This window comes from Accipiter gentilis, chromosome 30 (genome assembly GCF_929443795.1).
Source record: "Accipiter gentilis chromosome 30, bAccGen1.1, whole genome shotgun sequence".
Taxonomy (NCBI): domain Eukaryota; kingdom Metazoa; phylum Chordata; class Aves; order Accipitriformes; family Accipitridae; genus Astur; species Astur gentilis.
This window is the reverse complement of record NC_064909.1, coordinates 20,947,504-20,963,932: the sequence shown is the minus strand read 5'-3', so window position 1 is coordinate 20,963,932 and position 16,429 is coordinate 20,947,504. Positions and strand designations below refer to the sequence as shown.

The 16,429-nt window shown below is 44.5% G+C and overlaps 1 protein-coding gene across 2 annotated transcripts; it reads right to left on the bottom strand.

Moving 5' to 3' along the window:
- Positions 1–209: 209 nt before the first annotated feature.
- On the bottom strand, positions 210–16,402 carry ENTPD6 (ectonucleoside triphosphate diphosphohydrolase 6). Of its 2 annotated transcripts, none has more exons than XM_049833570.1 (14): positions 16,340–16,402; positions 14,017–14,357; positions 12,582–12,658; positions 11,646–11,789; positions 10,415–10,490; positions 8,774–8,809; positions 7,503–7,591; positions 6,079–6,158; positions 5,087–5,151; positions 4,637–4,738; positions 4,025–4,165; positions 3,070–3,126; positions 1,929–2,041; positions 210–1,672 (listed from the first exon to the last, which is right to left on the bottom strand). In XM_049833570.1, exons 2-14 carry the CDS (start codon positions 14,273–14,275, stop codon positions 1,583–1,585), a joined length of 1,329 nt encoding a protein of 442 aa, XP_049689527.1. In that variant the 5' UTR covers positions 14,276–14,357; positions 16,340–16,402; the 3' UTR covers positions 210–1,582. The 2 variants fall into 2 exon arrangements, with proteins under 2 accessions (XP_049689527.1, XP_049689528.1); XM_049833571.1 differs by lacking the exon at positions 16,340–16,402 and adding an exon at positions 15,144–16,015.
- Positions 16,403–16,429: the final 27 nt, after the last annotated feature.

Genomic DNA, 16,429 nt, shown 5'->3' with positions numbered 1-16,429 from the left:
TGGGGACAGGGATGGCATCTGGGGCTGGGATGGCGTGTGGAGACAAGGGATAGCGTGTGGAGACAGGGATGGCACGGCGGCGGGGGGAACGGGGATGGTGGAGGGGCTGGGATGGCGTTGAGGGGACAGGGATGGCGTCAGGGCACTCATTTCTCAACCCACCTGCCCTGCAGGCTCTGGGATTTAAAAGCCGCACCACCACGTTTTCATTTTTAAATTGGGGTTTTATTGTCAGTTCAGTGGGGTTCCAGTGTCGTCGTCCCCCCCGTACGCTCAGCTGCAGAGCCAGCGGCCAGGCAGCACTGCACGCCACCGGACCACGTCTCACGGCCCCGGGGAAAGAACGAGGCTGTGGCCACGAGCCCACGAGTTGGGGTACACAGTGCTGGCTCTTCGGGAGGCTGGGCTCTTTTGCACCCCCAAAAGACCACTCGGGTCTGCTCTAAACATCCATACAAACACAACACAATTCCACAGTTAGATTACAAATAGCGCAGCATGTCCTCTCCAGCTCCTGCTGCCTCCACGATCACTTCCAGCCTGCGTACAGGACACTGTTGGGAGTGGTGCATTGCAGCTACCCTGCCACGGCTCAGTGCGACCACAATACATTCATTTATCAAACCGAGATGCATCTGCAGGAAGCGGCACCCAAAACACCATGTAAATGCATTCATCGCGGGCCCTGCATCAACCTTGCCAAGGCACAAATGTCTGTGAGGTCCAATAAGCCGTGCTCAGGGTTTATTTTTGTGGCTGCGTCTTGTTCATCGATCTTACCCTGACTGACTCTAGAACTGTCAAATCCATTGTTAGTCCTGTACCCAACTCCCAGGCCTTGCTCGTCTAGATCCAGCAAATCTGATGTCTTCCACCATCCATCTCCCAACAGCCAGGGAACCAACACTAGGCTGTAGGCTTTAAGCCGGCAGGGCATATAGGCTCTGATTCACGCCTCTAAGTTCATATCCAGTTTCCAGAGTGCTCCTGAGCTTTTCTAGTTCAGCAAGCGGGAAGCAGAGCTCAGAATTCCATGCTGCATTTCAAAGCTGCTGCCTGTCAGCAGCACATCTGTGTAAATGCACTGTCTTTGCACGCACACACACAAGTTCACCTTCAAACACGGAAGTAATAAAATAAAAATCATCACTGAAAACTGCTGACAAACAGGAAGAAACACCCTGAAATCAGGACGGTAAAGAGTTCCTTCTGGAGTGACCATTTCCTGCAGCGACTTCAGCACAGTACAAGCACATAGTACAGGCATATTCCAAAAAGGTGTGTTTTTCTCATAGAGATCATAAATGTCCTGCAGAGTCCTGGTTTTCCTTCAACAATGATCACGTTTTACATCAAGTTGACTGCAGATGCTGTCAAATCAAGGCTTATTCTTTAGACACTGCACTCTGCACTGTAAAAAAGAGCTAGTGATGGAGGGGACTTGGCAGTGGGTGGGAGGAAAGGGGCCTAGTTTATGACGACCTCCCAAAGGACTCCAGAAGCCAAAAGCAGGCCCTTCAACAGATTCTCCCATGTTTGGCTTCCAAAAACTGAGATTCCCAGAAGTCACCTTCAAGGAGCTTTAGTACTGCAGTCTATTGAGTGAGTCGATGTAATGAAAAGTGGCTCCCAATGCCCAGCTCGTTTCAACATTGTCAATTTTCCGGGCAAGCTGGTGGGGGGGAAAAAAACCCAAACAAAAAAGTTAAAACAATTCTTTGGGAGAAGGAGAAGCATGCAAGGTGAATACAGTGCTGAAGGTTATCACAGCCGGTTATCACCATGGTGGGGACCAGTGTCCCTCCACCCCCAATCACAGAGCATGTGTTGGAGCAAGAAGGCAAATCAACAACTGAGCTACTGGCATGATGACTACTTCCTCGGCACCATCCTGCCCACTCTCCCCAGCAATCCATTTTATGCATCACCTTAAAGACTTGGCTCTTCGGGAAACCCAGTTCTTGCAGGAGGATGGTGATGTACGTGAGGTCCATGCAGAGAAAAGGGCTGCTTCCGGGGCTGATTTCCATGGTCTTACATACTAAGGAGAAAGAAAACAGTGTCTGAATGCGCACTGTGGGCATCAGCCCAGCTTTGAAAAACCTCAAGTGAAACCATAAAACACCTCTTGCCAGTTGAGCTGCGCAGTGATGGAACCTGTTACAACGGGGTTGAAATGACATGCACACGTTAGCAGAAGCACAAAAGCTTTGGCACACTGGAAGGAAGATCAAAGCATTCTGTCTCTCCCCTAAGACAGCTGCGTTTCTTATATCTCTCCACGAAAGGATGAAAAGGGCCTCCAACTTTTCCAAGTCAAGCCTTTAAAAATCTGAGCAACCTCAGGTGTGTTATGTTTCTCGAGCATAAGCACTCAACGCATGTTGACAAAACCAAAGGAAAAACAAAAAGACAAAAGAAAAGACAAAGAAAAGACAAAACAAAAATAAAACTCACTTCCTTTCTCAGGATGAATGACACAAATGGTAGTCCAGAAATCAGAACTGCAACAATTGTTCAGACATTCATAAAGTTTACCAAAAAGCCCCGTGTCAGTTTGATCAAAGCCTGAGTTTGTGGTATTAAGAAAAGAATGTTTACATTTGTAAATCTGCGTAGGCAGTTCTCTCTGCAGCTGACGAAGTGAAAAGCTATGAACTGGTTTTCCCCCTTTTCCGATTAACAATCAAGCATATGAACAAATCTTGAGACAAAAAGAAAAATTAAACCAGATTAGGACAGGTTATCCTAACAGGATGAGAACTCCCACATCTATTTTGAAAGCATGATTTCAGGACAACTGTTAACTGGTAAGTTTATTAGTAATTCTTGAGAGAGTTTTGAAATGTAAGTATTATAAGGTATGTCTTAGGTGGGCTGCAAAAGCAAGAATTAATACAAAAATAGTTGAGATTTTCAGAAATAAGCAGAAATGTTGGTGAGATGCTATGGAGAGAGGTGCTTAATATTTATTTAAAAAAATCAGGCTTCTTAGCATGTCACGCGCATGCCACCTTGGTATGAATTTACACACAATTACGTGTGTGTGTGTGATTGTATTTTACTCACCGTATTTAGCTGCAATTTCAAAGTCACCAACAGTTAAGCTTCCTCCTTTTTCTTTATCTAGAAGGAAAAAAAACCCACGTTTTTTTATGTTTTTTGTATAAAGGCAATTGTAGATTCAAGTCATAAAAGTTGTTTAGAAATCAAACCTTGAGTCACTGAAATTAATGACAAAACTCACGCTTGCTTTAAAGGTAGAAAAGCCTTTAAAAGATTCTCAGTATAGATTGAAAAGCCTTGTTTTATGAAGAGCTTTTAGCCTCGTTTCCTAAAGAAGCATAGTTTACAAACTCTCTCACCTCGTCCCCATGTCTGTGCTGCCCTGCCCTGTGATGCCTGAACACAGTTAACGCCTTTGACCAGATCTGACAGGGCCCTGGTGCTCTGCGACATATTAAATCTGTAATTATTTGTAAAATAAGGTGGCTGAGGAGGGGGGTATATTTGTCCAAACTAGCTTGAAATCTCATCACCTGCTTTCTACCACGGAACACGACAGCCTTCTGTACACCAGCATACCACTAGAAAAGAGATGGGATGCATTCTGAGTACATGTGCAATTACCTGAAAATCTTCATTCCATCTAAAAAGGTCAGTGAAGCAAAACACACAGCCCAAGATCACTTTACTGCTTTATTGCCCAAGAAATTTGTTTATCATTATGACAGCTTTTTTCTATTTTGGATTGTAGAGTTAATCAGACAACAACGATTTCTGAAATGCAGGCAGTTCGTTTAAAAACCATTACCAGAAGTTGCAGGTCCTATTTCGCAGCCCCAGTCCCTTCTCTATAGAAATTAAATAGCATCCAATATCCAGTCGAGGCCAACGCTGCACAGCAGTGTAGCAAAAGACTAAGTTCCACGACAGCTTAGCAAAGCATTGTGATGTGTATAAGTGTCACCATTTCTTCCACAACTTCTCATTTAAAATTAAATGAAAACAGGAGCAAACGTACCTATGAGACCAACCTCTGCTGCACGGTCATAGTAGTAGGAGAAAGTGTAAAAATCCAAGTCCTTCACTTCCTCAGCTTTATGCACTTTTTTGTACAGCATCTTTGCCACTTTGTTAGAACAAGACTCATACAGAGGCTCACCTAAAGAAGGCAGAGAAACACAGCATATTATAGGCAGAGAGGAAAATATACTTACTTCTTTAGGATCTGGCAGGAAACAGGCTCCCTTTTGCACATTAGCACTCCGTAAGCTCTTCAGAGAACTGAAGTCTGCATCTTCTTCCAGTGGCAACACTTACCATCCTCAGCTTGGGACGAAGTATGCAATAGATCAGAAGAAATGGAAAACATCATTTGAGGCAGAAGGATTTTGAAAGACCTGTTCAGGGATTGCTCAACTCCATCTGCATTACTACTAGCAGCTTTACTGACTGGACAGACACACCATGCCACAAGAGGAAAGAGCTGCAGAATCTCTTTAAAAGCACATCAAGAGGAGCCAGATAAGATGGTAAACAGAGAATCCAGTGTCTCTGCAAGAGGCTGAGAGTGTATCATTTACTCTGCTAATAGCATGCTGGCCTAGATAGAAAGAGTGATAAATCACTATACCTGCCTTCTGTCCTTTAATTTTGTACACTATCTCAGCATGCTGCCATTCAGATTTGAAGCCAGGTGGTAAACAAGGGCTGATCAATTCCTCCCCTTCTCCTACTGCAGAAGTAAAACATGAGGGAAAAACATCAGGAGTCAATTTCAGATCCCTCACCCCCAGCCCTGCTCCATACTGTCCCACAGCCTCAGCAAGGCACCTCCAAGTCCCAGTCATGGCTCGGATGTCCCATGCCCCCCCCCAGGGCTGGCAAAAATCCAGGTCTCCTGGGATCTAGCAGTGTCACCTCCTGCATTTGTCTCAAATGCACCCAGCCATGGTGACAGGAGTCCACATACCACTCAGGAACCTTCAGCCCAGTGGGAAGGGGACAGACAAACTCCTCCCCCCACAACAGGGCTGTGTACCCTATGCTCAGAGCCAAGGCTTGAGGAGTGCCCAGAACTTACAGGGTTTTCCCTCAACTCCTCCTAAAATGGCGAGCCTCGCTGACATCAGCCCGAGTCCCAGGTAACTGCAAAGGGATAAAAGCCTCTGTGAACAACAAACAGCCTTCCTCTGATACTCCACTGACAACTTGGCTGGGACGTGCCAGTCTCCTCTACATGGTCCCAGCAAAATGGCTCAAGTCAGCAGCTAATGCACATAAGGGGAACAGTGTGACAACCCACTCTCATATTACGCTCACCCAGAAGGATAATCGCTCGTTGAAAAAGTACAAGCAATAGCTGTCAATGGTAATCTGACTCTTGAAGAACTGGGAACGCTGAAGGCATTCCCCTAACGTTTCTCCTACCCTCCTCACAAGCAGCACGGCCTCTAGCATACAGAATTGACTCTTTTTGAGCCCAATCACACCCCACAGCAAACATAGGTGGGAAGAAGCTGCTTCCCTCTGCCTAAAACACTGGGAGCAGGGAAGACAGTGAAGAGGAAGGAATGGCAGAAACAAAGCGCTATGAACTGACTGCAACACACATTCTTCATCCTCCTGCACGGCTCAGCAGTGAGGAGGTAGAAGAGTTGGGAGTGAAGCTGAGCCTGGGAAGGAGGGAGAGGCGGGGAGAAGGTGTTTTTCATTTTGTTCATATTTCTCATTATCCTACCATTTAATTGGCAATAAATTAAATTAGCTTCTCTAAGTCAAGTCTGGTTTGCCCATGACAGTAACTGCCAAGTGACCTCCCTGTCCTTATCCTGAGCCACGAGCTTTTTTTTGCATTTTCTCTCCCCTGTGCTGTTGATGGAAGGGGAGTGATAGAGCAGCTTGGTAGACACCTGGCAGGAAGCCAACATTAATCCACCACAATGACATGGCTCAGGTTTCTCCGCTTCTTCCCAGTACTCATTTGCAAGGACCTCACTTCAGCAAAACACCTAATCTTACTGGTTTCATAAAAAGCTTCTATCTGTCCAGTGTGTTCTCTTTCCCGCAACTAACCTGTATGAATACAGCTTGTAGGTGTTGTTAAACATCTGAAATGAAGTTGTATGGCCAGCTGGTGATGTCTGGAGAGTGGCCTGGTGGGAGAAAAAGATGTCACTGCACGGTTTCTGCTGGCAGCAGCAAACATCAACAACACAATCTTCTGAAACATTAGGAAAAACATGAAGCAATCCTAGCATGCCTCAGAGAGAAATGATGAATTTGCAAGTATTTCCATTTGACTGCTGATACACCACACAACCACAAAACCTGGAGCTAAAATAGTCTCTTCACGTGACAGAGTCTAAACTGGTTACATTTCTATTTGTATCCACACCAAATTGGTATATAAAAGAATTATTTTAATTAAAAAGGAATCCTTATTCCAGCTCTTAAGTCATTTTGTCAAGAGGCTACAGCAACTGCTTCTTCACATGATCCCTACTAGGGAAAACTGTGTGCAAAATAATATGAAAGCCAGGCACGCATTAACTTCCTACTCAAGTGAATTCAGCTGTGAACTTTCACAAGCCAGAGGAAAAGCATATCACTGTGCTTGCCAAGGAACAGAGTGAGGACCAGCCTGCGGTCTGAAGAAATGAAAGGGTAATTATCTAATGCACTTTTCAGCCCCTTCCCCAAGTGCACCAGCGTGTTTGTGCAGAGCAAAGCTCAGGCCATGATACTATTCATGCTGCTTATATCTTAGCACCATCTCTAAGCCCAGAATTTCCACATCCCAAACTCTTCACATCCCCTATCATTCTGCTGTACTCTGTAAGAGTACAATGTCTTGATCAGCCCAGGCTGGCACATTAGGTACAGCATTCCAACCCTCTGCTTTTGTGCAGCTTTACTATGAACAGTATCTTTGCTCAGGCCAGAGCCTTATGACTCTGCATCTATAGGGCTTCCAGCTCACAGAACACCTATAAAAATGCCACAACAGGAAGCTGAAATGACAAACGTCAGCATGTATTTGCACTGCACAGTAATAGTTGCTCCTTAGAAAGCATTCATTTGCAACTCAGTGAACTCAGGAAAACCAGAAGGATTGACAAGACATCTCACTCTGTTCTTAAAACCAAATGTTGGACCTGAATTCATTAACAGCCTTGCCTCTGAGTTCTTCATTATAAGCAGCACAAAGTGAGAGTCAAGGATTAAGACGCTCAGACGAACACTGCATTTTCCCCAAGATAAAGCAGCCCTGGCAGATTCACCACATGCACCACTGACCCATGGAGTCGGAGTAAGAGAACTGACCAAGAATTGTGAATGCCTCTGTGACTGACTATAACAAGGCAGATGCGACTTCTGTCAGAAGCGTGGCTTCATGTCACACTGACAAACTCTTGGCCAGTTTCCAAGGGAAACAAATCTGAGCAGTTACTGATTCCTGCACCAGCACTTCCCAGCAGTGTGCATGTTCACATTACCTCAGTGCGTGGAAGGAAGGTGATCTGTGTTGATCCACCACCCAAATCCAGCATCCCTACACTTCTCTTCTGCGGATCATCTAGGCTACCTGAAATGTGTGACAGAACAGAGAAAGCCACGGTGGGTGCTGTGGGAAACTGGTTAGGAACAAAACCAGAAGTACAGTGGTAAAGAAAGAGGACAATCTAACTCCATCTGTCATCTCCCAGCCAGCACAAAATTATACTGTCATCTACTGGGCACTTATTTGGGCTTTATCAGGGTGACCTGAAAATCTTCAATTGACAGAGTTTCTCTTATTTCTCTGGTGGCTGTTCATGCCCTAATTACAGCAGCTTTGGTTACTGGATTCCTAAACATTTTTCAGTGGATGTAAGGACCCTTTTGCAAACTCTACTCTGGTAACCACTTTGTAACACAGAGGAATGTGGTTTTCTTGGCCATCTCTCCCTGATCCCTTAGTGATATTTTGCAGATTGCTATGGCCAAGGGGACGACAGACTGAAAAGAGCTGGCCTAAGAGATTCAGCTGTCTTGGAATTCTGCTGGCTGCCAGCCCAGACCTCTCTTCTCATTTAAATCCAGTTCTTCTCAGCTAGATCCTTCAAATACACCTTCCTGACAAGACTAGTTTGCGCCAAGTACCTCAGTATACCTCATGATAGCTTATGTCTGAAGATCTCTGACCTTTCTGATATTTCCTGTGAACATAAAAAGGTTTAGAGCACTTGTTGTGCTGCTCCACACACTGTGTGCACTGAACAGAGCACTTGGACAGCAGACTGCTTTACTTATTGTCAGAGAGGGCTTCAGCTTAGTTTTTTCTTTACTCTTCAGCTACCCTCTTCTAACTCAGCAGTGTAAACACTTGTGGTTTTTCTATGTTACAAACCTGTAAGGAAGTAGCATAGAACTTGCCTTCACTTCGTTCAGCTGCCAAGCACAACTAGAATATCCACATTAAAAATTTAGCCAGAGCTAGTGGCAGACTCTAAAAAGGAATAAAATGCTCTGGTACCCTACAAGGAATTGAAAGAAAGGCTACATTAAACATCTAGGAAAAGGGATTAAACTCCTCACTCTGTCAAGTAAATGGCCAAAATCCTAATGACTTAAATAGGCCAGGCCAAAAACAACTGCTGACTTATTCCCAGCTCCTTCTTTCTCCCATTCGACCCCAATGAATGAGCAAATCCCACACAGGGGCAGAAAACAGCATGAATTTCACAGCATCAGTCATATCTTTATGCCCATGCTCATGTACACATACCTGTTAAAAAATTTATTGTGATCCAGGCTGAAATACCTAATAAGAAAAAGATTCAGAAGACGCACTATTAGATCATACCATTTCATTTTATCTAACAACAGTAACAAATAAGGTGAGCTGTATTACAGGGTCTTCCTGCTCTAGGATCTGTTTAGCTGGAGGCATTTTTAAGTTTTCTCATACAGTTTAACTGCACCATCTAAACAAAATAACCAGCAAACCAGAGCCTGTCATCCAACAACAGACAGAAACACCAGAGACCATCTGTCACAAGCTCCCTTGTCCCCCTTCCACAAGTGGACGACTTCTAATACAAAGTCTCCAAAGGATGTCCAGTTGAGAGCTAAGCAAGAAGGATCTTCAAGAAGAGTGAATAGGACTGGCCCTGCTGAGCTCTCCTGACCCACCTTGCCCCAAAGCCAGTGTTTCCACAACTGTCAACAGCTGTCAAAAAACAAGATTAGATGCCTTGAACAAAGAGAATGACCTTCTATACCAGAGCTGATGCGACATTTGGAAGAGAAGCCCCATATATGCAATGCCTGGAGCACTCTGTATTTCACAGGTCAAAAACTTAGGCGAGAAGTCACAAAGGCTTCAGCCCTTAGCTAAAAGACAAGGAAATGACTGACTGTTCATTTTCTAGGAGAACATCCACTGGTAAGCTTTTGTTTGATGTCAGGCACTCGACTTTCCTTTTGAATACTAAGAATTTTCATCTCTTCAGTGTTCTAATTTTTCCTATTTTCAGCTAAGCATTTTTGTGAGCCACACTGCTTCTGTCCTCTTCCTGTTTTATAAACCTTTTCTCCATAAATTAGATGAATTAGTGGGCCTCGTGTTAACAAATTAAAATATTTATCCATGTGGTTAAAACTCAAGGCGTGCTAGGGAACATCGTCCGGTTCAACCCTTGGCTGAACCAAGGCTATCACTGCTACTCATGATTTTAAAACAAAACAAAAAGAATTACAATGTCTGTCTTCCATTAAGCAGTAAAAAAGAAACTCATCAACAGCCCCAAACAGCTCCAGCTATTTTAAAGTTTGGTTTCTAAGCGGATTTAAAACACATTTCAACGCTCAGTTACTTAGAATTCAGACACATTTCCTCAAATTATTTTAAATCAAGACTGATTCTGGGTTCTGTCCTCAGCATTTTTTGATGAGCATCAACTTATTTCAGCATGTATTTTCTTCTCTATATAACATTTTTTCAGACTGAATTCACAATCACACTCATTAGATCAGTTATAATTAACATTATGACCAAATACTTCCAGAAAGCTCTTATGAGCATTGTCAAGAGCAGGGTGTGCAAAACCAGTTGTCGAAGACCATCTCAACAAGCAGATTCAGAAACCTTTTCAGATGTGCTGACTGCATAGTGGCTTCCTGGTGACCACACAGGAACTGCCCAGCACTCAAAGCTTTGAAAATCAGGACAGAGTTCAGAACTTCAAATTGGAAAATGTAGCACAAGATCTCTTTGGCAGGCACTGCCTGAAGCAGAGTAAAAACTGTGTCAAACCCGCTGCTTGTGGGTTCCCACTACAGCGAGAGGGGACTTGTCACAGTCCCCTCTGTGAGGGGAATCAGGAATCTCCAGGGTTGCAGAAAGGGTCTCCACAAGTTAGCCTACCTTCATCGGTTCCGTTCATTATCGTCACGCAGTTGTCCCTCACGAAGAAGGGGGAGGCCTGAAAAATCTCCTTCACCTGTAGTTCAAATAAAAGCTACACTCAGAGAAATCTTTTTTTCAGCTGAAAAGCAAGCTTTTTTAAAACTCCAGTTTTACACAACTGCTCTTCTTCTTGGGCCAGATCCTGACTGCTGCTCACCACGTTGAAGTTCAAGAACCCAACAAGCATCAGCCTGCGCTCTGCTATAAAAGGTCAGCAATTTACATGCTGGCTCTGCAGTTTGGTGCAGAGACAGGGATGGATGTGTGGGTTTTCAAGCATGAAGACTGCTCAGAAATGCCATTAACAAGGGATGGACCTGGACAGGGAAGGGAACCCAGTTTACTTTGCTGCAACTGGTAATCCACAGGGTATTATATATGCCCGGGAGAGGCAGGAGATGGACACCCTGGCTTTTAGGAATGCCCCAGGGAATGGCATTTTTAACAGGAGCATGTTGGCTGTTAGAGGTCCTCTACACTACATCCTACATGAGGTAGCAAAGCCCTAGGTTTCCAGAGTCCTCTGAAGTAAAACCTGCAGCGGTTCCAGCTGAAATTCAGTGCGGAAAAGAATGGGCCAGCTTGTGGGCAGCAGAGAACAATACAGACATTGGTTTCAACTGCACCACATTTCCTTCTTCCAATTATTGCTTAGAAAAAGAGTACACTTACTGCACACTTAAATAACTCTTCCTGCAGCCGTAAGGGCCAGAACATAATATTTTGTTTATTTTTATAATATTTTAAAATATTAAACATATTTTACATGCCTATAAATATAATTCACATTATTTCCAATCTATATAAAGGAACAACCTTGCAGCAGCTGGCTGATAACATGACCAATCAAATAGCAGAGAGCTTTTCTCAAAATAGCAGCATCCTGGTCAAAACCACCAACAAACACACCCAGTAAGAACATGCCTGTAGTGATTGTTAGGAGTATCTTATTACACTTGTTAGATGTCGTCTCCAGGCTTATTTGGAGCTGTCATCATTCCTCTGTGCTTGTACTCATGCAATTTCTCCCCCCAGCCCCATTTGAGATCAGGTGGCTCTGCACTGCTTTCAGGCTTAAATGATAGGAATGGCTTGTACCTGAAGATAAAGGAGTATGTACCTTACACAGAAGGGACCAAACTTTGCTATAAAATTTCTGGAAAGCAAACTGAAAGATAAAAAATAGTACCTTATCCAGCAACTTCTGAGCTTTCTCTCCTGGCAGCAACCGTAAGCCAGCTGTGGCTTTCAGGACCAGAGGAGTAAACTTCCACAGCTCCATAGGAACTTCTTTCTTCGCCACCTCCAGGAGCTCTTTTATTCCCTGGCCACTCTGTGAGCAGAGAAAGAACAAAAGAAGACAATTAGAAACTCTTTAGATTTGCCTTTCTTGGAAGGACAAAAGGGTGATCAGAGGTATGATTCACTGTAAATGTGGAACAGAGACAAGTGAATATCACAAGGGGTCAGGAGAAGGTGGAGGACTCACTATCTCCCACAGCGTGAGACCTGGTGGATATAATGGGGATTATCCAGCAACAGGTCAAAAACAAACAGGAAGAGTCGCTTTTTCAAACAGTGACATAGAACTCTATGCCACTGAATGTCTTGGCTACAAAAGGCAGTATGACAAATCCTTGGAAAAAAAGGCCTTTGGAGCCTGTAAAACACTATGAGCTGCATCTAAGTCTGGCTTAGGAAGTCCCTAAATCCCTGCGAGCCAGAAGGTAAGGGAGACAGGAGAGAAGTCACTTAGTACTTGGCCTGGTTTTTAGACTATTTTCCTGAGAATCCAATTCCAGTCGCTTCTGGAGAAGGCTGTGCTCCAATCCAACACAGCTCTTTAGTCTTTTTCTTAAGCTCATCAAAATTTTTAAGGCAGAGATGGGAAAAACATCCACTATGCTTATTTAACAACATCACTGAGTGGAACTAGATGCATTCTGTTCCTTGCTCCTCTGCATGTTGACCAACTTTTACTGTCGGCTTCTATAATTTGGAAACACTTCCCTGAACTGAGACAGTTCAGCATACTGTACCACACAAGATAGATGTGATTTGCAGGACTTATCAAAAACAGGATGATTTGGGGCACGTATTTTTACAGTAACAGAAACAAAATTACCTTTTCAACATCATCGGCATATGCAGATAGACCTGGCTTCAGTGCTTTAAACGTCTCATGGGTTAATTTGGGAGTCTCTGTTCAAAAGCAGTATTCCAAAATAAGTAATGGTACAAATAATTTTGCACACACACAAAGAACACCATTTTACAAATCACATTATTACGTGCTAATGGAAGTCAACCGAAGCCTCTGTCTAATGAACTATCAACAGCCACCCAACCTTCAAATACAGCCCTTGCTATGGAATTAGCTCCCAAGAAAATAATTTTTAAAAGTCATGCCTGTTTTTCAGGTGCTGGTGTCCACTATGTACACATTTTTCATGCACATCAGACAATCAACAGATGGGTGCAAGTTCTCTTTGAGCCCTGACACCTGCCATGTGCACCTCTCCAAACTGCACCGGTAACAAAGACCCCACGTTTCAGCGTGCTCTGTTCTGGCTAAACTTGACTCCAGCTAAACTCAGTGGCAGCAGAGGGAGCCAGACCAAAGTATTTGGGAAACCTGCAGCATAGACAATTAGACGAACCTGCAGGTAAGACAACATGAACTTGACAACATCCTCCTCCTGTACCCAATTACACTCCACAAAGTTTCCTGCAATGTATTCTGAAATTGTCTTTAAAGAGAAGCAGGCAAGGAAGAAGCAAAGATTTGGAAATACACTGAAAGAAGGAAATCCACAGACTGCTGTTTAATGCCTTTGGTGGCTAAGCCTTACGCTAGCCCATTCTGCAAACCTAAGGTGCTTCCCACAGGCCAATCACACCATACGCCACACTGCTAATCCTTAAAAGCATCCTCAGATCACCTACTAACAGGATCCACATGGGTTCTCTCATCTTTTAAGAGTTTCACAAATAGGAGCTGGCAACACCTAAACGAATGAAGCTTATGACTTCGGAGGAAAACTGGAGCTTTTTGCACACTTCTGTCTTGCTTCTCAGTGATACTTTCTGTCCAGACGCAATACAGAGCAATTTAAACAAAACAGTGAAGTTTTGCAATTTAAATCCAACACTGAAGCCAAGGATGCACTAAACCAGACAACGCAGAGAAAAGCAGCTCACTGCCAGGAACTGGAGACAGCCAACAACCTCATGGTGAAAATTTGGGGGAATAAGGCCGTTTGAATTTGTAATCCTCTATTCCACCAAGCAGTGTGATGAAAAACTGCTCTTCTTCAAGGCACTGTTCTAAAGGTACAGCTGCTATTTACTTCGCATTCTGACATTACAGCACCTTCTCCTTGTTAAATGTTTTCATAATTTTATCCAAGACCACATGCTTGAATCATAATATACTTCCTAAAGGTTCTCTAGAAAGAGCTGAAGCATGTTTGTTCAAGTAATCCCTAGAAAAGAATCATCAATAATCTGCTCCATATGTTATGGAAGAATTAATCTATCATGCAATGAGCAGGCCATACCTTTTGGCTGCTGTGTAAATTTAAAAATATGGATGCGAGTTCCTGTGCTTCCTGCGTCAAACATAATTCCATAAAAAACCGAGAGATCTGTGGTCAGCGACCGATGGTTCAGTTTGTCTCCCCTGCTTTCAGCCACTCCTTCTGTTGCTCCCACGACTGGTTTGGAATCCAAGTGCCATTTTATGTATGCAACATAAATAGCTATGCATGCCAAAATCCCAAAAGCGAAGAACCGCTTTGATATCTTCATGGCTTCCATTTATCAGATGTTTTGTTTCTTCCCTTTGTCAAATGTTTTGTTTCTTGTCCTTCACACAGAACAGGTTGTTCCCACATCACTCCTATATCCAACAGAAAAGAAAAGGTATGTTTTATTTTCTAAACCTGCTGAAAGGATTAAGAGTATGATGGTTATTTGCTAAGGGACTTACAGGAGTAAACTTGACTTGGGCATTAGTTAAATACTTAACTGTTAGTTGGTTTAGATCTGTGATAAGAAAGTTGGGCATGATAGTCAAAGCAAGCAGTAAGTCACTGCAACAAACAACCTAATTAAAAAAAAAACTTACACAGAGCGGAGTGACAGACTACTGCTGGCAAATTAAAGGATTTATGCCTGCAGCTCTGTCAGCATCTGGAGTAAGACTGAGATATCAGCTACTGTCTTCAGTGCTCAAATCTACCTCAGCTAACGCAGGGCAACTTGCAGGTATATGCTTACATTTATTCCAGAACAATGCAGAATCCCACATTCAAAAAGCTGGGATTCACCTGTGAATCACTTGTAAAACTGGACCTAGCAGCAAAATCCCTTCCTCCCATGTTGCTTGTCCTAACCACCAAATGCCTTCATGGCTACTGGATGCCTATGAGACCACACACTACTTTCCCAATAGTTCAGAAGGAACATATCCACCCTCCTTCAGCATGTCGTTGAGATCTATAGCTAATTTTAAGATGTGAAGGTGTAAAAATCTTCTTTTCCCCATTGCTACGGAACATTGCCTAAGAAGGAACAGAGTAGGAGAGTTCAGAGAAGCTAAATACAATAACTGAGGTGGGAAGGGACCTCAAGAGATCTCTCATCCAATCTCCCGCTCAAAGCACAAGCAGCCATGGGGACCCACCACGTTGCTCAGGGCTACATCCATCTGCATCTTGAAAACCTCCAAGGATGGAGACCGAACAACTCTTCTGAGCAACCGGAATCATTTGCAGTTATCTTTGTTAGTCCCTGGATGGTGAAGGAGGTCCCAGAAGACTGGACAGGGACAGTTTAAAATCAGTGTTTAAAAGGCACGATAAAAGATCCAGGGAATTGGAGTGGCCCTCTCAGCTCCAATATCAGGAAAGAAACCACAGCAAAGCACAACGCAAGAAATCTACAATCGCTCACATGACAACGTCCAGATAATTAAAAAACAGTCAGTGGTGATTTATGGGGAGCAAATCCCATTATATCTTTCCTTTTTTGATAGCGTAATGAAGAAGAAAAAGCAAACCAATCAATGAAGTTGACTTAAGGTTTTGACACATACGTAATCTGTTGATGATACGAATTCAGGAGGTGTGCAGAAGGTGTGAGGGGGAGGAATTTAAATTCAAGGCGATTACGGTGTATTGCCAAAAACGGGTAAGACAAAATTTTGTAAAAATGGAGGAAAGCAAAACCACAGGCACAAATACACATGAAAAAACACATCAGCGTAGGGGAGAAGGACCTGTAGGCTGCCACGAAACAGAAATGAGGGAGATGGCACTGCAAAAAAAAAAAAAAAAAAAAAATCTTTCTGGCTTCTACCAGCAGGCACAGAGACGTAGGTGGCAACTACTGCAGATACGCGGGGCGATTACGCCAATCTTGCCGGTGCCAGAAAAGCCTCAACTGCAGCTACACGAGAGCTAAAACCGTGTCGTGAGAGGAAAGCAGCAGGAACTGGAGGATCCTGTGAGGAGACAGAAATCTGCCCGGCGGGAAAGGGGCGGCTGGAAAGAGGAGGGGGATGGAGGAGCAGCAGCCCGCCAGCATAAACCCCCCTACCCCCATTTCCCTGAAGAGAATCGGGATTAATTCATCCCTGCCTTTGCCAGGGGACCCTGAAATACGTTCCAAGGGAAACGCTTTCCGCCACCGGCGACCCCGCTGGAACCGGGCGTCGGGGCAGGCGCCCGCCGCGGCACAGGCCGGCAGGCAACCCGGGCCGACCCGCGGGTCGCTCGGCCCGCCCGCCGTGCCCCCTCACACACGGATCCCCGTGCCCACCCCACACACACATCCCTCACAGTGCGCGGCTCCCGGCCCGGCCCCGCCGCCCTCGCTCACCCAGCCGCCTCCGAGCCCCGCCATGGCGACGCCGCCGTCCCGCCCCGCGGGCGGCCGCCGCTCCCAGTGCGCAGGCGCGGTGCGAGCGGC

Bases quoted from the DNA above. Each gene is read 5' to 3' on its own strand.
- ENTPD6 (XM_049833570.1), bottom strand. From the start codon at position 14,275: ATGGAAGCCATGAAGATATCAAAGCGGTTCTTCGCTTTTGGGATTTTG. The intron at 11,790-12,581 runs GTAATTTTGTTT...CTCTGCTCACAG, and splicing joins ATGCCGATGATGTTGAAAAG to AGTGGCCAGGGAATAAAAGA. The intron at 7,592-8,773 runs GTATGTGTACAT...CACACATTTCAG, and splicing joins CACAATAAATTTTTTAACAG to GTAGCCTAGATGATCCGCAG.